The sequence below is a fragment of the Taurulus bubalis genome (assembly GCF_910589615.1).
Source record: "Taurulus bubalis genome assembly, chromosome: 1".
Taxonomy (NCBI): domain Eukaryota; kingdom Metazoa; phylum Chordata; class Actinopteri; order Perciformes; family Cottidae; genus Taurulus; species Taurulus bubalis.
This window is the reverse complement of record NC_136589.1, coordinates 34691618-34709872: the sequence shown is the minus strand read 5'-3', so window position 1 is coordinate 34709872 and position 18255 is coordinate 34691618. Positions and strand designations below refer to the sequence as shown.

General features: G+C 43.2%; 1 protein-coding gene across 1 annotated transcript in view; it reads right to left on the bottom strand.

Annotated features, from left to right (window-relative positions):
• Window positions 1-18255, bottom strand: part of kmt2cb (lysine (K)-specific methyltransferase 2Cb) — a gene marked incomplete at its 5' end in the record, with an annotated part of 53729 nt that overhangs the window by 28734 nt on the left and 6740 nt on the right. The window contains 14 exons of the mRNA XM_079220670.1: window positions 358-474; window positions 1581-1703; window positions 3134-3855; window positions 4151-4216; window positions 7768-8120; window positions 8325-8500; window positions 10482-10596; window positions 11815-11986; window positions 12148-12310; window positions 12926-13035; window positions 13197-13306; window positions 14520-14726; window positions 15936-16083; window positions 17672-17760. Coding sequence (XP_079076796.1) covers window positions 358-474; window positions 1581-1703; window positions 3134-3855; window positions 4151-4216; window positions 7768-8120; window positions 8325-8500; window positions 10482-10596; window positions 11815-11986; window positions 12148-12310; window positions 12926-13035; window positions 13197-13306; window positions 14520-14726; window positions 15936-16083; window positions 17672-17760 — 2671 coding nt within the window. The remainder of the gene's footprint in view (window positions 1-357; window positions 475-1580; window positions 1704-3133; window positions 3856-4150; window positions 4217-7767; window positions 8121-8324; window positions 8501-10481; window positions 10597-11814; window positions 11987-12147; window positions 12311-12925; window positions 13036-13196; window positions 13307-14519; window positions 14727-15935; window positions 16084-17671; window positions 17761-18255) is intronic.

Here is an 18255-nt window from a genome sequence, read left to right as displayed (position 1 = left end):
AGAAAATACACAAAATAAACAAATACAACATATAATTTTTCACCATCAAAACATAAGACTGATTTTAGGATACACACGCTAAAGAAGAGTAGTTACTATCAGCTATTACTGTCTATTATTTTGTCTAGTCATCATTTGACGGGATTAAAGAAATGTCTCTCAGGTAATGCACAGCCGTTTCCACGAAATAGCTGTGCAAACAGTTTAAGCTAGCAAACCCTTTACTCTGTTATTAACATTAACGCTGTTTACAATACATCATCCATGTCTTCAACAGGAGGGACACCAAACACTGCTTTGAATATAGTGCAATATTTGCCAAAGATGCCAAGATGTCACCCAGCTGACAGCACATACCCCAGGGTTCATGCCGGGACTCGCTCCGTTCTTGCCTCTGGCCCTGCCACGTCCAGCTCTACCTGACAGACCAGCCCCTCGAGGCCTCCTCCTCCCAGGGAAGCCTGAGCCTCGACCCTGTGGAGAAAAGACAAAAATTAGAAAATGTGCAGCGCGAGGAGTGGATGTGGACAGCTTGTAGGAGAACACAAGGGAAAATGGCTGCTCCTCGTCGTACATACTGATATGGGGCGACGCAAGCTCCACTTGTTTTGCTAAAGTTTGTTTCTTGCTTGCGTGCACCAAATCGTCCAAGTCATAAAGTTTGCTCAGTGGACGCACACAGATTTACAAAAGGAACATTTCACCACTTCCAGCTTTTAGATCTGTAGATATTCTTGACTTTACAACAGGAAGAGCATTGATCGTCCAATTCTAGCAAAGCAGGGTCATTCTGTGTTTGTTTTTTTTAATATGGAAATAACCGTTGTTTGAGAGATACACTCAAATTTCAGGCACAAGTGAGAGAGTTGAGAAAAGGCCTCTGGCACATTTCTGACAGGAGGCTTCAGCCTAATCATGACCGTGAAACTTAAATCTCACTAAATCTTCCAACTCCTGCCACCAAAATCCCCTCTCAGTTACCCCTCACACCGATCCCAAACCGAGGCCCCTCCCACCAAGTGCGCCTCCAGACAGACACACCGTTCACAATGGTGTTTAACCTGGACTGGACTACTGCCACTGCACACAAATAAACCCTCACTCAGCCTTGCCAAAAGTAATAATTGTCAACCAACTGCCACACACTTTTGACAAATAAAAAAAATTAAAATCGGAGAAAATGAAATAAAAAATGAAATACTCAAACAGGTCTGAATAATACGGAGAAGAGAGCACATAGCTGACAACATGCATTCATTAGTACAACTTATTTGCCAAATATTTAAACAGGAAGGCTTTTTACACCATACCCATGATCTCTCAATGCAACCGCAAAGCCAGCCAAACCCATTTTCAATACAGCCATCTCTTTCGATTTTCACTTCCTAAAGTAATTAGCTGAGCCATCGGTCTTTGAATCTCCTCTTCTCACTGCAAGGTGGTGGTAATTGTTAAGAGTAGCCTACGGTATACATCAAAGAGACGCTCAGCACCACTCAGGGAGTGTGTCACTACGGTAAACAGGGGGCTAACAGAGGGCAGCTGCTGCCCCATCGTCTCTAGTGAGCCACAGTATTTACCACTCTGATGCTCCAGCCGGGGCTGCCAGAGGACTGCCTGGTTTTTGAGACGTCCCACCCCTCTAGCTGGTCTGGCGACCAGGCCAAGGGGGAGCTCACACTGCTATGGGGGCTCCATGCACCCTAAGGTAAGGGGGGAGGGTGGGGGAGACGGGTGAGAGAGTGGAAGGGAGGAGGGCGACAAAATGCAGCAACTTAAAAACAAAGCCAGCGAAGAAACAAAACATACAAAGAAAGATGTTAGAGAGATGTAGTGAGCTTCTAATGTAGCCAATTGGGAACTGCTCAATAGACATCCATCTATGCAGGTCTACAGTATTAGAAAGCATCTGCCGTGCCAAATATGAACAGAATAGGTTATTAGGGTACGGCCTGTGTTAAAGCCAGTCCCGAAGAGTTTTCATGCAGATGAGTTTGAGAGGCAAAGATCCTCATAGACTCTTCGTAAAGGCAAAACATGAAGAGCGCAATTGTGTTAGTTGCATTTCACACAGGATCATTTGCCAGGGCACCATGCAGCAAGAAAGAGGCCCTGCCACCTCTCGTCATGACAACTATGTATGTTTGGCATGTTGACAAAACAAGGGGAATTGCGTCCGTACGGCAGCAAGTTAGCGCATCAGACAAAAGCACTCTGAACTAAAGGAAAAAAGTCGGATCGAAGCATCCCCAATAGATTTCCCCAGGCCTTGTGTAATAAATTAGTTTGAGCCATATACTGTTTATTTAAGAGATGAGATATTTCCAGGGAAAACACATTTTGCAAACTAAGTTAATCTACCCTCACCAGCATCATCCATAATATATTATAGCCATGGGTGTGTTTTTACCACTATAATTATTTGTCTGAGAGAGTCCCCATTCAGTGTCTCGATTATAACCCTTTTGCTTTAACGACACTGGAACACATACATTAGAGGAAATGTTTTCCCAGTCACTAGTGACCCACTGCAACTGATGGTATAATAGGATAAAATTTGGACATGGTGATGGTAATGATCTCTGAAATTTGTGACTTGATGAACCCTCATCCTCAGTGGGACAATAAGGCGGCGCATGTTTGTAATGTGGACACAAGAGGAACAGAGTGACTGATGAAAATGCTGCTGAGGTGGAAGATGGTGAGAACTCTGAGGAAAAGGTTTTAGCCATAAAAAAAGAAAAAGAAGTCCTATTAGAAATAATAACTGTGACAAACTAAGCAAAGAGGGCATGGGGAGTTGAAAGAAAGCATCTTTCAACCAGCTGTTCTCCTGCTGTGCCTTGGTGTACTTCAAGGTATAACTCGCATTTAAAAAAAAAACAATAACCGTACAACCTGCTCCAACCAACCCAGTGCCACCAAAAAAAAACCTTAATCCACCTTCATGGAGCAGAGCACTAAGGACACTTACACACAGATAATTTAGGAATACACAGGGTATGCACACCAATTATTAGCCTACACTCCGGGGGTAGTTACTTTGGCTCGTTCTGCCTTATTGGCTGTCCCAGCCCGAGAGCGACACAAAACCAATCAGTGCCCCTCTGCGACATGATATCCAGGTTCCTACCTGTTTCACTCGTGGCCTTCCAGGAGAAAACTTCCTCTTGGTGATGGCTGGCTTTCCCATTCCAATTTTAGGGGTGAGTGGTATGAGGGTGGTGGTGGGCATGACACTGCTGTGGTCACCCAGTGATGGTAGGATCTGGGTCAGTTCCCTGGGAGACGTCCCTCGGCCCAGAGGGGAGGAGTGGCACGGAGAGGAAACCATTTCCGCCAACCTTTCCACAGATGTCTTGAGTGGTTTCTCCTCTGAAGGCAGGCAGGGAAATGAGAGATTGGGCTTGCTCTCTGTCGTAATGTACATCTCCACAGATGTATTGGAGGCTGAGGGCTTAACAGTCTCGGCCGGGTTCCTGTGAAAAATACCCTCAATCCTCTCCTTGTTGAGTTCTTCTGGAGCAGATTCCAGGAATGAAGCCCTGACCACATCCATACTCGAAGGCTGGGGTAGTGAGACTTCCATTGGTTGGTCCGTGAAAGGTACTGATGCAGTACTTGGTTCTTTGGTGGTGGAGATGATGGCCTTAAAATCCTTTGTGCTGGGGTTGGCCGTGCCCTGCTCAGGGCAGGCCTCTGTCTTTGCTGGTTTGATTTGTAATGTGGTATCCTGTGTCTGTAGTGTCTCCATAGAGAGCTGGGCTGGAAAAGACTCAGACTCCTGGCTGGGAGTCGCTGAAGACGCAGGACTCTCGGTAGTTGTAAGTTGGGCTCTTGCTTCTGGCTGCGTTTCTGTAAAAGGAAACACATAGTGGTCAGAAGAACATATTTTGATAGACATGCACATTAACAGACGAAGAAAGATACAAGTTTGAACCCAAGACTATTTTATACTCATGGTTTGTGAGCAACATCTCAAAAAAGAAAGGTTAATCTCATTAGTATAAATGATAGGTGGATTTGATATGACAGTTGTTATGCTGACAGTGTATTCACACCAACGCAAACTTTAGAAACACATTCACTGTTACTTTAATCCAAATCGATATGTGTGTTCCACAGTGCAGACGAGATCGTGTTCACAAACCTGGTTTGATTTTGTTGACAGAAGATTCGGTGACCTGCTTCTCAACGTCTGCTCCCACTGAGACTTCTAAAAGAGACAAGATTCATATCAAAGAAATTCATATTTTGTTCACTAATAGAGAGAACTAAGAGTCTGGAGAGACTGAACACACGCAAAAAGAAAGTGGACCAGAGGGAAATGTTGGGCTTGGATTCCCGGCAATCAAACGAGAGAGAAAAATATATTTATTCTTGCAGCAATTCTATCTACCTATCAAATCTAAACCAACAAGACTGTACAAAGACGTGAATCCAGAAGTCGAGGAAACTCTTCTTCCTTTGGTAAAACCACAGAAACACTAAAAGGTTTTGTTGTCGATAGATCATCGGATCGTTTTGAGCCAATACATGGAAAAGAGAATTATATATGGTTCACCATCAGCAAAAGTGTGTATATATATATATATATATATATATATATATATATATATATATATATATATATATATAAAAATATAAAGGTTTTACATTATGCGGTTAAACATTATTTTCACATCTGATTTAGTGCAATGTAAGTGTTACAGATAAGGAGTGTCTTTCGAGTGACAAACAGCCACAATGCATAGAAAGACAACGAGGCGAGCCTTTATACGCTATTTTATATTAATCTAGTGTCTCCTACCCTCTCTCTTTCTTTGGTTTTATAGCATCTCCCATCCTCTCCCTCCATTCGGTTTTATACTAAAGACATCAATACATTTGAATAGTCTGGTATGAATAGAACTAGTCATTCCTGGCTATCAGGCATCCACCCAGCGAGCCAATATTCTGCCAGACAGCCTCTGACCGTACAGATAGCCCAGTCTTAACAAGGCAGCCACCATTTCGATCCACAAGTTCCCATGTCACACTGATCCTGACACACGCGTGCACCTGCTAGGCATCTCTGCCAGGGAAGGGAGTAACCATGACAACCAACATCCCAAGGTCTGTGCGCTGTGGGCTCATGACTGTGCAGCTTGCAGGTGCTCATCCGGTGCCGATGCCAGAAAGTCAATTAGGAGATGGGCCTCCAACCATCTCCAGCCTTCAACTATTGACCAAGCTGAACACACATTCTCATTCATATTAACACCCTGCTTCCTATATCTTCTACGGGGGATAAGGTAATGGTTTGGATAAATACACGGCTTAGATTAATGCAGCGGAGGGCTCGAGTCAGGTCTCGATTGCAGTCACAGAATGGATCTAATGGCATCTGCCAGTTGAGTCACGGTAAGCCCGCTGTTAAACACTGGGTAGTGGAGAATCCTGGCAGGTGATAAACAGCTCTGGTTAATGACTTTAATTACATTACACGTGCGCTCTGTTGGCAGCTTTGCCATGATCTCACATTACAAAAAAGGCAAAAAAATATATGCCAAACAAATCTGCAAAGATCCAAGTAAATTTTCGCACACTATTGAAATTAATTTCCTCCTGTTATTTGTAGCGGGAATATGAAATACACTGCAAAAAAAAATGATGCCAATTTTCAACCTTTTTTCAAGATAGGCTTCAACCTAAAATCCCAAATAATATATCTCCCAGGGGTAGACAGCATTATGACAAAAAAAAGATAAAAACCTGACTCTTATTTTGGGGTGCTAACATGAACCTCCTCAAGCATCTCTTGAATCAATACAGAGATCCCTCAACACGTCTTTAAAACCACAGAGGGGGAAGTATCGCCTTGCCAGCGAAATCCAATGATGAAGCAGTTCATCAAGAGAGCACATGTGTATGCGGAGCAGAGCAAGCTGTGTGAGCAGGCATGAATGAGCCAGCATAGCTCCAAGGCAGGTTTGCAGACAGGGGATCTAATAACATCACCATCATGCTACTCCTATCCAATCTCTCCTGCCAGTGCAGTCTGCAGTCTAGACAGAGTGGGCAGCGTAGCTACTACTGGCATCCCCAGCTCACCGTTAATTTGCCTGATTCTCCACTCCACTGCTGGCAGATCTCACGTGGAGTGGAGATGTAGCCCTAAGCTTCCCACAGGCAGAGACCAGCATCACACCACTTCGCCCCACAACGAATCAAGAGCTGTTGCAAAGGTACAGTTTTAACGGTGCTTCTTTTACTAATTGGCATCTAGCGAGATAAACTTATTACCCACCACCCCCAAAAAAAGGTTATATTCAAGCCCCCATGGAAAGGCTTTGAGAAAATTTGACATGGTGGGCAAACCATGTGATTACAATTTCCGGGTCTGTCACGTAAAGCTATGGGAACCAGAAATATCCCCCCCCCACCCCCCCCCATAGCCTTACATTGGGAAAGAGGTTTGTAAATCAGCGGATACATTTACATTTATTTTTAAGGGAACCAACTTCCCAACTTGCCCAGCCCCTATTTAAAATCATTAGGTCTTAAAAGTTGTAAAGTGTACTAATAGCCGAGTTATATTTCCTACTCCGCTCATGTGAATGAGCCACGAGCATGATGTTAGACCGGGAAGATCCGGTTAATTTTATACCAGGAATTCAAATGTTTTTTTGTCTCATGTGCCCATGAGCCACTTTCCTCGGAACGAATAAGAGCTGAATCCAGTTTTTTTTATACATCCATGGTTATATCCTATATATATACCGGCTAAGGGTAACTGAAAGTAAATAACGTAGTTATTTCGTCCTTCCCAAGGTTTTTGAAAACCCTGAATTCAAATGGCCATAACTTACAGTCTGAATCCCATTGAAGCCCCTTTAAGACTGATGGAGCTTGTTGCGCTTTGATTTTGTGTCTCACACACATCGATTTGACAAACATCAGACATGGTCATGGTGCCTTGGCAATCTCTCCCTCTGTTAACTGGTTTTATTAACAAGTCCCTCTAGTCTGAAGGTAATAAAGACAAACTGCCAGTCAAATGTAAAGCTGATTTGTGGCAGTGTGAGCAGCAACTCAAGTGTCCATCTGTGCTTCAAGTTGCACTGAGCAGTTTCAAGTCACCATGCATTAAATTCAAGAAAATGAAAAAGAGAAGAGAAGCACTTTCAAGTATAAATTTCTCATTCACATAGACTGGCAGCACAAGTTACAGTCCCAGGAGACAGGAGGGAGAAACAAAGTACTTCTAATTTTCAAAACAAGAGTTACAAAGACAAAGGAGTCGCTTTAATCTGCTGGTAGTAGGACACCATCTGGTTATTGGGGAGTCCTCAGAAAATCCTGCACATAAAAAGAGGGAGCGCTTCTCTCTGGTCTCAGTCCAAACAACTCCTAATCCTTTCATCTGCAACAACAGCGACTTTCAGAACTTCATCAGCGCCGACACTACAGCTCACTTTTGTGTTGCATGGCCAAAACTTTCAACAGCCTCTGCATGGCTAGAGGCTGAGCAAGTAAACCCTCAACGACAAAGATTGGCTTTCATTTTTAATCGCATAACCTGGTGCTCTTGTGTACGATTTTGTATAATCAAAAGAGTTACATTCCTTGGCTTGTCCTTGCAATAACAACACATGGTTAATATGCTGCTAAGATGCTCAGGGGTGACACTTGGGCATTGAGGAAAATAAAGACTAAGAGAGAACACAGAGATCAGAGCAGTTATCTTCCTGTGTCTAATCTAACCTTTTTGGAACAAAGACCCACCAGGCTTCTGGGCTGACGTGACCAGATTCTCCTCCTGGACGGTAGGCTGAACAGGCTCTGGATCCGAGTGCAATGGAACAGCAAGTAATTCCGGTTTGGGGTCATTGTGCATTTCAGGAGGCCCCTGAGTGCCAGGTTCTAGGTCCGTGTGCTTTTGAGCCAGCTGTAGACCAGTCTCAGAGTCTATGTGCATGGAGGCTGGCTGAGGGCTGAGCTCTGGGCCGGTGTCCATATCCTCTGCCTGTAGCGCCTGCTCTGCAGCAGGAGACTTGCAGTTGGAACAAACATAGTCCTCTCCGGGGTGGATTTCTGCTTGGCCTGAGTTCTGACGCTCGCACTCCAGGTGTAGCCATCTGAAAGGAGTAAGAAGGAATTTTAAAGGGATTGTTCAGTGGGGATCTCTGTGCAATCCTAAAATGTGACATTTATTGCAGAGGTTCCCCCACTCTTTCTCTTAACGTTACCAAGGAACATCAAATTGGCACAGGAATGAAACAAGGTAACAAAACAAACAAGAGAGTTGCATTTGAACTAGTGATGAACAAATTGTTCCTTACCTCTTACAAGTCTGGCAGAAGAGTAAGTCTTTATGATGCTCAGGGTCCAGGATGCAGGCACACATAGAACAGCACAGAGCAGGGTCCTGATTTTGGACGCAGATCTCACACAGCAGGCTGGTGTGGTGCCATTGCCCGCTGGTCCGTGTTCCACATTGGATGCATACTCTGCAGCTCTGAGGAGCAAAAGAGGGCCTCTTAGTAATATGACTTTGAAAGCCATTCACACTCAATACAGTACAAATATAGTGTTTCTGCTGTATAGATTTGGCAGTCAAGTTGTGGGATGGGGAACACGCATGGAACCTGTCCAGGCCAACAGTAATTGTGAGGATATTGAAGACCATGACTCTTTTCCAGCTACATTTATGGAGGTAGAGCTGGGGAATTTGACTTAAAAAGCAATATCAGTATTTTTAGACCCTGAGAAAATGGATTTACAAGGCAATTTTCTAATCGGACAGATCATTTAGACTGACCAGTTTTTAATAAATGGCAAAAGGGGAAAAGAAATGTTTTTAAACATTGCCATCCAATAAGTGCAGTTCTGGCTATGCGGCTGGAACATAGTGCCAAGTTGTGTTACAAATGGCAGACACTGAATTTCAAAGCAGGTTGCCAATAACCAAAACATGAACCTGTATTTGCTGCTTTGTCTCGAATATTTTGGAATTATTTTTAATTGGATCAGTATTAGCCATATATAGGCCATTCCATTTTTCTACATTTTATTTTCTGGGTATGCAAGTGGTCAAAAGTGAGCACAGTGTTGTGAGTGACACAACAACAGAGTGGCACAAGCAAATAAGTAGGAGCAGGCAATTTGGATGAAAAATCAACACCGATGGTGAGCAGCATCAAGCAGAGCTGCTTACTGGTACAAAAAGCAAAAAGAAAGTAGTCATTTGGCTCTCATTTCAGCAGCATGCTGCTTAAGTGCTACTGTTCATTTAAAAAAAAAAAGAATTAAAAATGCGTTTGGACTCGAGTATTTTTGCTCATACTGGGAATGGAGAGGTGGCTCACATTTTGACAAAACCTTCATGCCACAATTGTAAAGACACTTCCACACCCACCCACACCCACACACACACACACACACACACACACACACACACACACACACGTCGGGAAACGTATAACTTATTCAGCTTTCAAAAAATAATTAAATAGGTTTACACGTTTTAAAGTAGAGCTACTTTTAGCAAATATACTCTATGCAGCTGTATTATGATTATTATGTATTGTGCAAAAATATCATAAAAACTAATATTGGATTTGATAGATACTCAATACGAAAGCAATCTCACTGGGATCTGGGGAAAGTAATTTGTAAGATTCTACATAGTGATGGTTGTCTTCAATTGTTACCCTTATTTTCTTCAAGACGTGGTCATGAAGCGTGTTCATGAAAAGTGGACCAGCACTTACTTTTTCCTCCGCAAAAAGCTTTCCGTCTCAAACGCAGCCTGCCGTGCTGGTGCTCATACATGATGGAGGAACATGACAGCAGTGAAACTGGACCAATGACTAATTCTTCATTGATTTCTACTTCAGTCAGACGGTTGCAAAACTACAGAGCGAGTGGGGACAGAGGTGCTGAGTCAGAAAGAAAAGCCAAGTGTGAAGACCTTTCAGCAGCTTGCTCTATTGCCGCAGCCTCACCCGACCACCACAGAAAACTGGTTGGTGTGTTTACCAGTCGCCTGAGTGACACGCATATTTGCGCGGCTGGAGGTCGGGGCTGCACTGAGGGATGCGTGTGATCAACATGCGTGCGTACACACACACACACACACACACACTTATCTTAAGCTGAGGCTTCACTGAAGCCTTTAAAAGATCAGCTGGAGTGAGTCATTTCTTAACCGCAGGAAGCGCAAATACAAACCACCAAAAAGTCTTATTCTCATGGGTGGTAGACATTTTACTCTGTGCCAGAGCAAGAACTCATATCTTGGATAGTTTTCCATTGAATATTAATGCCCACACACAGTGGGAATTTTGTGTTGCAGCTGCCAAAATGTTACCTGGTGATAACAATAGGTTGATAATGCAATAGTAAAATAACTTAATATTTTTACATACCAGCCAGATTAAACCTTATTTTGCATCGTCTTAAATAAGACATCCAGCCTCATATGAGGTTCTTCCTACCTTACATCTCCATCCGTTGGTGGGAAGAGTGTCTATAGCAGGTTGCAGACAGAAGGTATGGTAGCCTTTGTCACACATGTCACACACCAGCATTTTAGTGTCCTCTCCTGGGTTCCTACAAAGTGAGAAAGAAAAGACAGAAGGTTTTATGAAATAGGACAGAAAAAGACGAGAATAGAGAAACTCGAACGTCACAATATGTTTTGACCAAATGCCTCGATAATCAGACAATCTTGTAGTGTTGACTTGGTGCATTCATAAAATATTTACACAATGAGATTTTTGATAAATAATCATCAGTAATGTGGATATAATGACTAAGTGGGTTAATGTAAATAATAGAACATCTAAACATCGTCTGGTAAATTCAGAAAATTATGTAATTTTACTGTATTTCAACATGTAAAACTGCAAAAAGACAACACTTATGCCATATTACGATATCCAAAACATAAGATGTCCAGTACAATCAACACATCTATATAATATCAATATATACGTATGACTACCCAACATAGCCCTACATAGGACTTTGATATACTGCACATAGACTGCAACCATCTACGGAAGATTTTATGTAAAGAAGAAGTATGAAAAGGTCACATGCATGATCACAGTCACCTTGATTCCCTTTTGATTATTTCCACAAGGGAGATAGTGAGATCGGTCTTGTGTGTGTGTGAATTAATCTAACTCTGTGTCTGTCCACAGCTAATCTCACATACTGCTGAACCAAACTGCATAATATCTGCATGTGTGAAGTTTATTCAATTTATCATTTATGGCTGCATGATCAAGGATGCATGACTACTGACTCCTGAAGACTGATGAAAAATAGGAATAGTTTTAAAACTGCATTGAATGCATTCATCACTGGATGTATTACAATTATTTTGACTTCTAAAAATACAGGTTAGATTTAGGATTGGTATAACAAACACAATAAAAGCTATGCACAGGCAATGATAAAAATGAATTCAAAGAAGAAATTGGAGTCATCCCATCTATTAGTTATTGACAATAAACATTTTGAAAAACACCATGCTAATAACCCAGTACAAGGGTGTCTACACAAACACGGAACAGAAAGCTCAATGGACGGTGTTCACCTAAGGCAAACAGGACTGGTTGCAAGCAGAGCCCCTGTACTGTTTAAATAAGGTCAGAAGTTACAAGACTGTGCTTCAGGGTACAACATCTAGTTATCTCAACACAAACCACAGAGGTAAACAAACCAGCAGTAAGCAACATGCCTGGTAGCTATAGAGAAAACTAGCAGGAGTAAAAAGAAAAGATAGATAGCTTTATTTCGCCAAATGGGAAGGCGACTCACTTGCACGTTTGGCAGATTTTGCACTCCGGGCACTGCCAACCTGCCCTCCTTAGAGGGGTCACGGCTATGTCCAGGCACATCCCATGGTAATGCTGACCACAACTGGTGCAGAAGAGCTGGTCCAGTAGGTCCCCTGGGCTATCACACAGCGCGCAATTTACATCATCTACAACTATGGACAAGAAAAATGAAAGAAAACAGGATTTAAGTCAGGAAAATAAAGGCGGACACAGTTCAGACGGTGTAGTTGTTAGACGCTATTTCGCCAAAAATTCTCATTTTCACTTGAGCAAATCATTTCATTATGGCTGTATTCAATACTACTCAACTTACATTTGTGAATGGCCAGTTCAATGTGTTCTGGGCAGAGGAGCGAGAGATTCCTGATATCCTGAAAGGTCCCAGCTGCCCCCGCACAGGGGAAATGGTAGAGTTGAGCACATCCTTCAGCACAGCACTTAACGGATGCTCCAAGGCGCTTACAGTATGCACAGTGCTGCAGAGGAAGAGAGATCCCAAAATCCTGGTATATACATATACATATATATACATATACACACACACACACACACACATACATACCGAGGAAAACAACAAACTCTAAAACATGTCCATGATAATTTTTTATGACTGACTGGTTGGCTTAAGTAAAAACAGTGTTTCATCCCTTAATGTCTCTCTGAATAAAACAGTCATCTGGTTTCCCAGCTTAGAGAAGACCTCATTTTAAAACCCGTTTTAGCCCCCATGATGATCACATTCACGACAGAACGTCATCCATTTGCTATTCCCCTCAGTTCTATGAGTGTGCACTCTGGAGATCAAATGCAAGACTTGCTGATGGGCTACATGACCATTGGGCTGCAAACGCAATCGGTGCGCTGTGCCACTGCTAACACTAGGAGCTAAGCTGCCATGAGGGCTCAGCCCTGTTGAGTGGCGTGACCTTTTCCATTTCACAGCTGAGAGATCCACGCTGCCAGGCTGACCTTTACCAGCCAGTCTGATCCATCAGCTTTGCTGTGCCTCACTGAAGCAGTCTCACTGCTGCCCCAACACATTAAGATGCTGTTAACACCCATTAGTCCACGGATCTTCTCCCCTGACTCACCTTTGTGCTCCCTGAGTCAATGGCTCTGTCCACATTAAGCAGAGATTGTCCCTCGCCCTCACAAACACCCTCGGACCACAAGGCACAACTCTGATGTGCCCAGCATTGCCCTGAAATTCCAAGACGTAAAAGAAGTGATAAAAACAAAAGTTAGCATCTAATTTGTATCTGGTGCAGATTCTGCATCAATGTACGCATTCATGATCTAAAACAAAAGTGCTAACAAAGCCTTGTTAAAAAGGACCAAAAATGCCAAGTCTATTGGTTTTACCTGACTCGAAGAGAGACTGGACTTTACGATCTTGTGGGAGGCCGACATGAGAAAGTTCATCCCAAAATCGACTGGCTGGGTCTGGTTCTTCCTCGCAGCTTTCAGACCCACTGGAACAAAGGAAGCAGGTCAGCACAGGTTTTTTGTTTTCTTGTTTGAAAAAAGGTAGAGTGCCTGAGTCAATTTAGGATTGAATCGAGTGTAGAGACATTAAGGTAGAGGACGATGTTCAGTTTTTACAAAAGCAGAGAGATGAAGACAGAGAGAATGAGCTGGGGGAAAATGTTAGAGCAACTAAAAAGCTGTGGGGGAGGAGGAGGAGGAGGAAGAGGGCCATCTTGTTTGGCATGTGCACAAGAGGTTGGCTGTTCTGTCTCATAAAATCTGTTGAAAAGGATGCGTTTCCCCGAGTCCCTGGCTGGAACTAGTGAGCTGCATAGCATGCGGAAAATGTGGAGGGGGAGCATTAGCATTTAAAAAGGGACCTTAGTTCCAGTAAACAAACCAATGGCCAAAATCAAGTGAACGGTTTCTAGAAGCATGATTGCACATTCGTGACAGCCTGTTGTTCACAGCCCAAAGTTTCATCACCAATTAGGAAATTATCTTCTCACACCTCCTCACATTTCCACGGCTTTGCCTTTTCTGCTTCTCTGACAAATCAATATATAATTTCTCCTCGTGTCTCTGTGTGGCATAACCAAGGACCGGCCCTAATGACCAATCACACAGCAGCAACACAACAGCTACTGGTTGGCTTGGCATACGGCCAGACCCATACTGCTCCCACTGCCAGTTACGTCACTGGGAACCCATAGAGACGCCCAACTGGTTCCAAAAGGACCAAAACAAATTAGGCAGCTGGCCAAGAGAGTCCGAGGAGGGTCTTTTGTTGGAACAGTGTGCAAATATGTCGTGCTCAAACACACACACACACACAGGAAAGGCTCATGTGCAGCAGTCACCTGATGTGGGATCCCTGAGCCTGGGGACACTGACTGCTGAGGCAGAGGGATAATTTAGCCTTCAAATGTAGAATGACAACACAATCTGCTAACAGAGAGGGCCCTTTAAGCTTGTAAGGTCTGCATGTTTGTTTTGCGTGCATGCTCCTTTGTGTGTATGGGTTAGCGTGTAGGTAAATATGAATGTGTGGTCATTTATTAACCACTATTATTGGTTTATTTTGCCGGGGTGATCCAATGTGTATCAATACTGCTTTCCATGAAAATGGGTAAAGGGCATTTTTCGCCCCCTTTTCTATCCTGGCCAACACTGGCAGGCAAACCATTTGTGACATCAGTATCTGCTAGGCCTACTTACTCCGTCTTTTCCCTCTGTCCTGAGGTGGTCTCTCCGGCCATTTTTGGCTGAGTGGTTTTATCGCCATCGCTGCTTTCGCTCGTTGAGTCTCCTCCACCCTTGTGGCTGAAGAGCGCTTCAAACTGAGGCGTGGTGCTGAATACTTGCAGCTCCCCCTGACCCAGCAGGCTACGGCCACCGCAGTAACAGAAGGCACAGAGACGCTCACTGAAACAAAGAAAATGGGTGGTAGGAGGTGTTTAATTATATATACCTACTGTGACTTAATACAGTGCCACGCATGTCACCATGAATTAAGGCCTTCCTCTTCCGGCAATAGGACTGTCTGTGCAGCAACATACTTACCAATGTAAATGCATACATTTGTGAGGCTGCCCCCTCCACCACACACCCACACACACACACACACACACACACACACACACACTTCACAATGATATTCACAACGAAGCGTTTTTCCCCACGTGTTACTCGCGCAAGTTGGACCGTCGGATCATTTGGGTTATATCATCATCCAGAGGGGCACTCTGAATTTCACCAAGCTGCATTCACTGCATCCCTCTGCAAGACGACACGCAAACAAATTTAAAATGTTTGTTTTCTGAAAGGAGTTCGGATTGATTGGTGCTCGGCTATGCTAACATTGCAGCTGCTCCAACAGTCAAAATAAATTCCGCAAGGCGCTAACTTAGTATGCAATCAAGCCACGCAAAATGTTTGCTTCCTGTGTATTGTGAACACTAAGTACCAGGCCAGACTATTTCTCGCATGCACCTTCAATTGTAACCTTGAGTGTAATAGCAGGTAGATGTATTCACTTACTATAAAACACTACACAGCTTTGCTTAAGCAGTTAATTCTACATTTTTGGCAAGAAGTTAAAAACAAATCCATCAACTTACAAGAATACAGGGACATGGAAGTGTTACAGATTGCATGGGAGAAGGGCGTTTCAGAGTGGTAAAAAAACCACGGAGAGAAGAGCAGCCAAAACGCGGAAAGTGGAGAAGTAAAAGCAGTAAATATTTATCACATTTTTAGGCGACGAGATGGCCTTGTTAATAAGATCCCAGGAGAGGGTGCTGGTCTGCCCTCCATCACCAACATCGATAGCGCAGACAGGCCGCAAGATTGATTACAACCTTTAACAGAGTGGCACCTGGGAAGAGAGTGTTGCCGCTACCGGCTGATGACTCCATTTCGATTCATCCATGCATGTGTACACAGCAAGGCAAACAGCATGTCCCATTGCTGCTGCTGCCGCCACACACACACACACAAACACACACACACACATATATATACACATATAAACATTTATAAAAAAAATAAAAGAATCTTAATTACTTAATAATAATACAAAAATATTATATTTCTTAAACAGTTATGGTTCAGGGGAAGTTTAGTGTTTCTAACCTGCTTTTGACTTCTCTGCTCGCTGGGACAGATGGTCCTGCTGAACTCTCGGCTGGAGGGCTCTGGGCCAGAGGGGAAGAGGGCTTGTCCTCCTCTGGCGACTCAGTGGCCACAACTTCCACAGCTTCCACTGGCTGGATTGGTGTTTCTAATAGTAACAAACAAAGACCAGTTAGTCAGTAAGACTAACTGGTCTTATGTAACCAGAACATTGATGAGCTCTGCATCCCATTCATTCGTTAAACTCAATACTATTAACCACTCTACAACGCATTGCCAATTATGCATGCAGCTTCTGACAGGTACAGGCTGTCATAGGGCAGGTTGATTGCATTCTAGTCAGTTTCCTTCAGGTCAAAAACATAGCCTTTATAAGTGAGATGGATGGTAATATATGGGGACCATACGCTCAAGCACTGATTACAGTAAACCCACTGGGAACATCAAGCTCTTGTACAGAATAGCAATAACAGTGGAGGCAGAGGAAAAGAAAAACAAGAAACAGCGATGCTAAAATGTCTCAAGTAGTGGGGTTTAATATTAAATGGGGAATATTATGCCTGAAATACAAATAAACTCAATTGTGTTACTATCATGAGCTTTTGACCTAAATAACAAAAATATGGCTCAATTCACTGCACCAATCATACAAAATAATTCCCAAAAGTACCTCTCACTGAGACTTTGGGCCATGCTGAATTTTTATTAACATTTCATTGAGATGTAATTAGGCTAATACTGCAATGATTCAGCGTCATCCAATGGCATTACTCAGGACAAATTCAAGCTCATTACCCAATAGCAGGTATACCACTTTTGTTTTATAATATTTAACAATAACGTTAAATAAAAGAAGTATGTTCAAGTATGGGGTTTGCAATAGTTTAAAATATACGTAAACCTTTTTCAAAAGTGGTTTGCATAAAACATTTAAGTTACATTGTACAAAAGAGTCACCCATAGGATTAACACGGGAGATGTTAAACCCATGTCTTTACCTTTTCAAATTAAAGATATGCAGATATATTGCAAATTGACCTCAGACAATACTGGAAAGAAATTTAGATTTAATTTTTGCACCTGGAGGCAGAGGGAGCCACTCGGGTTTTAGTGGGCATGGGATTTGTTTTTTAGAAATAAAAAAAGAAAACAAAGAAATTCACAGTTTTAAAAATAATAATTGCCTATTGGTTGTGCAATGTAAACCACCGCTTATAAAAGCAAAGCTAACCACCGGCAGAATTTCATTCCCCAATATCTCCAGCTCAGCAACAGAGCAGCACTGAGATGTATGAGAATGGGATGCATGATCACGTGACGTGATGTCCACACATAAAAAAAGCACATAAATGGGTCTGGAGAGACTGATGGGATTTTAAAAAGCTTTTAGAGGGCATTAGCCTAGGGCTCTTTCCCACTGCACCTCAATGCCAATCTCAGAGCAGGAGGAGAGATTGAAGCAGTAAGGGTAGAGAAAGAAAAAAAAAATACGCACTCACTGCAGCTTCACAGCTCAAGCTAAACCCTTTCAATTACAGCCCTGAAGTAGAAGCATGGGGTGCCAAGAAAGAGCTCTCATCCATCCTTCTCCTGGAGAGGGAGACTCTTCTACCTTCACTGAAATACCCTTTTGAAGCACTCTTTGCATGAGGCTGCCTGGATGTGCAGGTTCATGTCTCCCCAACGTGACCAACGTGTACATAATGGATCAAAAAGGAGGGATTGCAAAGTCTCACCTGTGTCCTGAGGGCTTGTGGACTCTGTTATCTCAGTCCCATCCATGCTGTCCTCCTCATCCACAACAACTCTCCCTCTGGTGCGACCCCTAGGGTGAAGAGGAGACACAAACAAATAAATAAATACAGGGGCACTGAAAAAGAACAAGACGAGAAAAAGTGCCTGGGGTTTGCCTCCGGAGGGGGGGGTTGGTGGAGCGGTCATGAATTAGTTAAATATAGTCACAGCTGTCACTGATTTTTAATGGAGGCACTCAAGGGCGCTGGGCAAGGCGGAAGGGTAGTAGTGTGTGTGTGTGTGTGTGTGTGTGTGTGTGGGGGGGGGGGGGGGGGGGGGGGGGGGGGTACTGGTAGCATGTGGAGTTTAAAGATGGAGGTGGAGCAATCGGATAACTTTGCTCTAAAGATTGGAGGTACAAATTACAATAAAGGGGCATTATGGCATTAATGCAATGTCATCAATAAATGCATGACTATGCCCATGTGAGGTGGCAGGGTTATAATGAATCTTTTACTGTTGCTTTCACCAGAATAGAAATGTGTGTGTTCATCTTCAGCGCAACAAATACCGTTATCCTTTACAT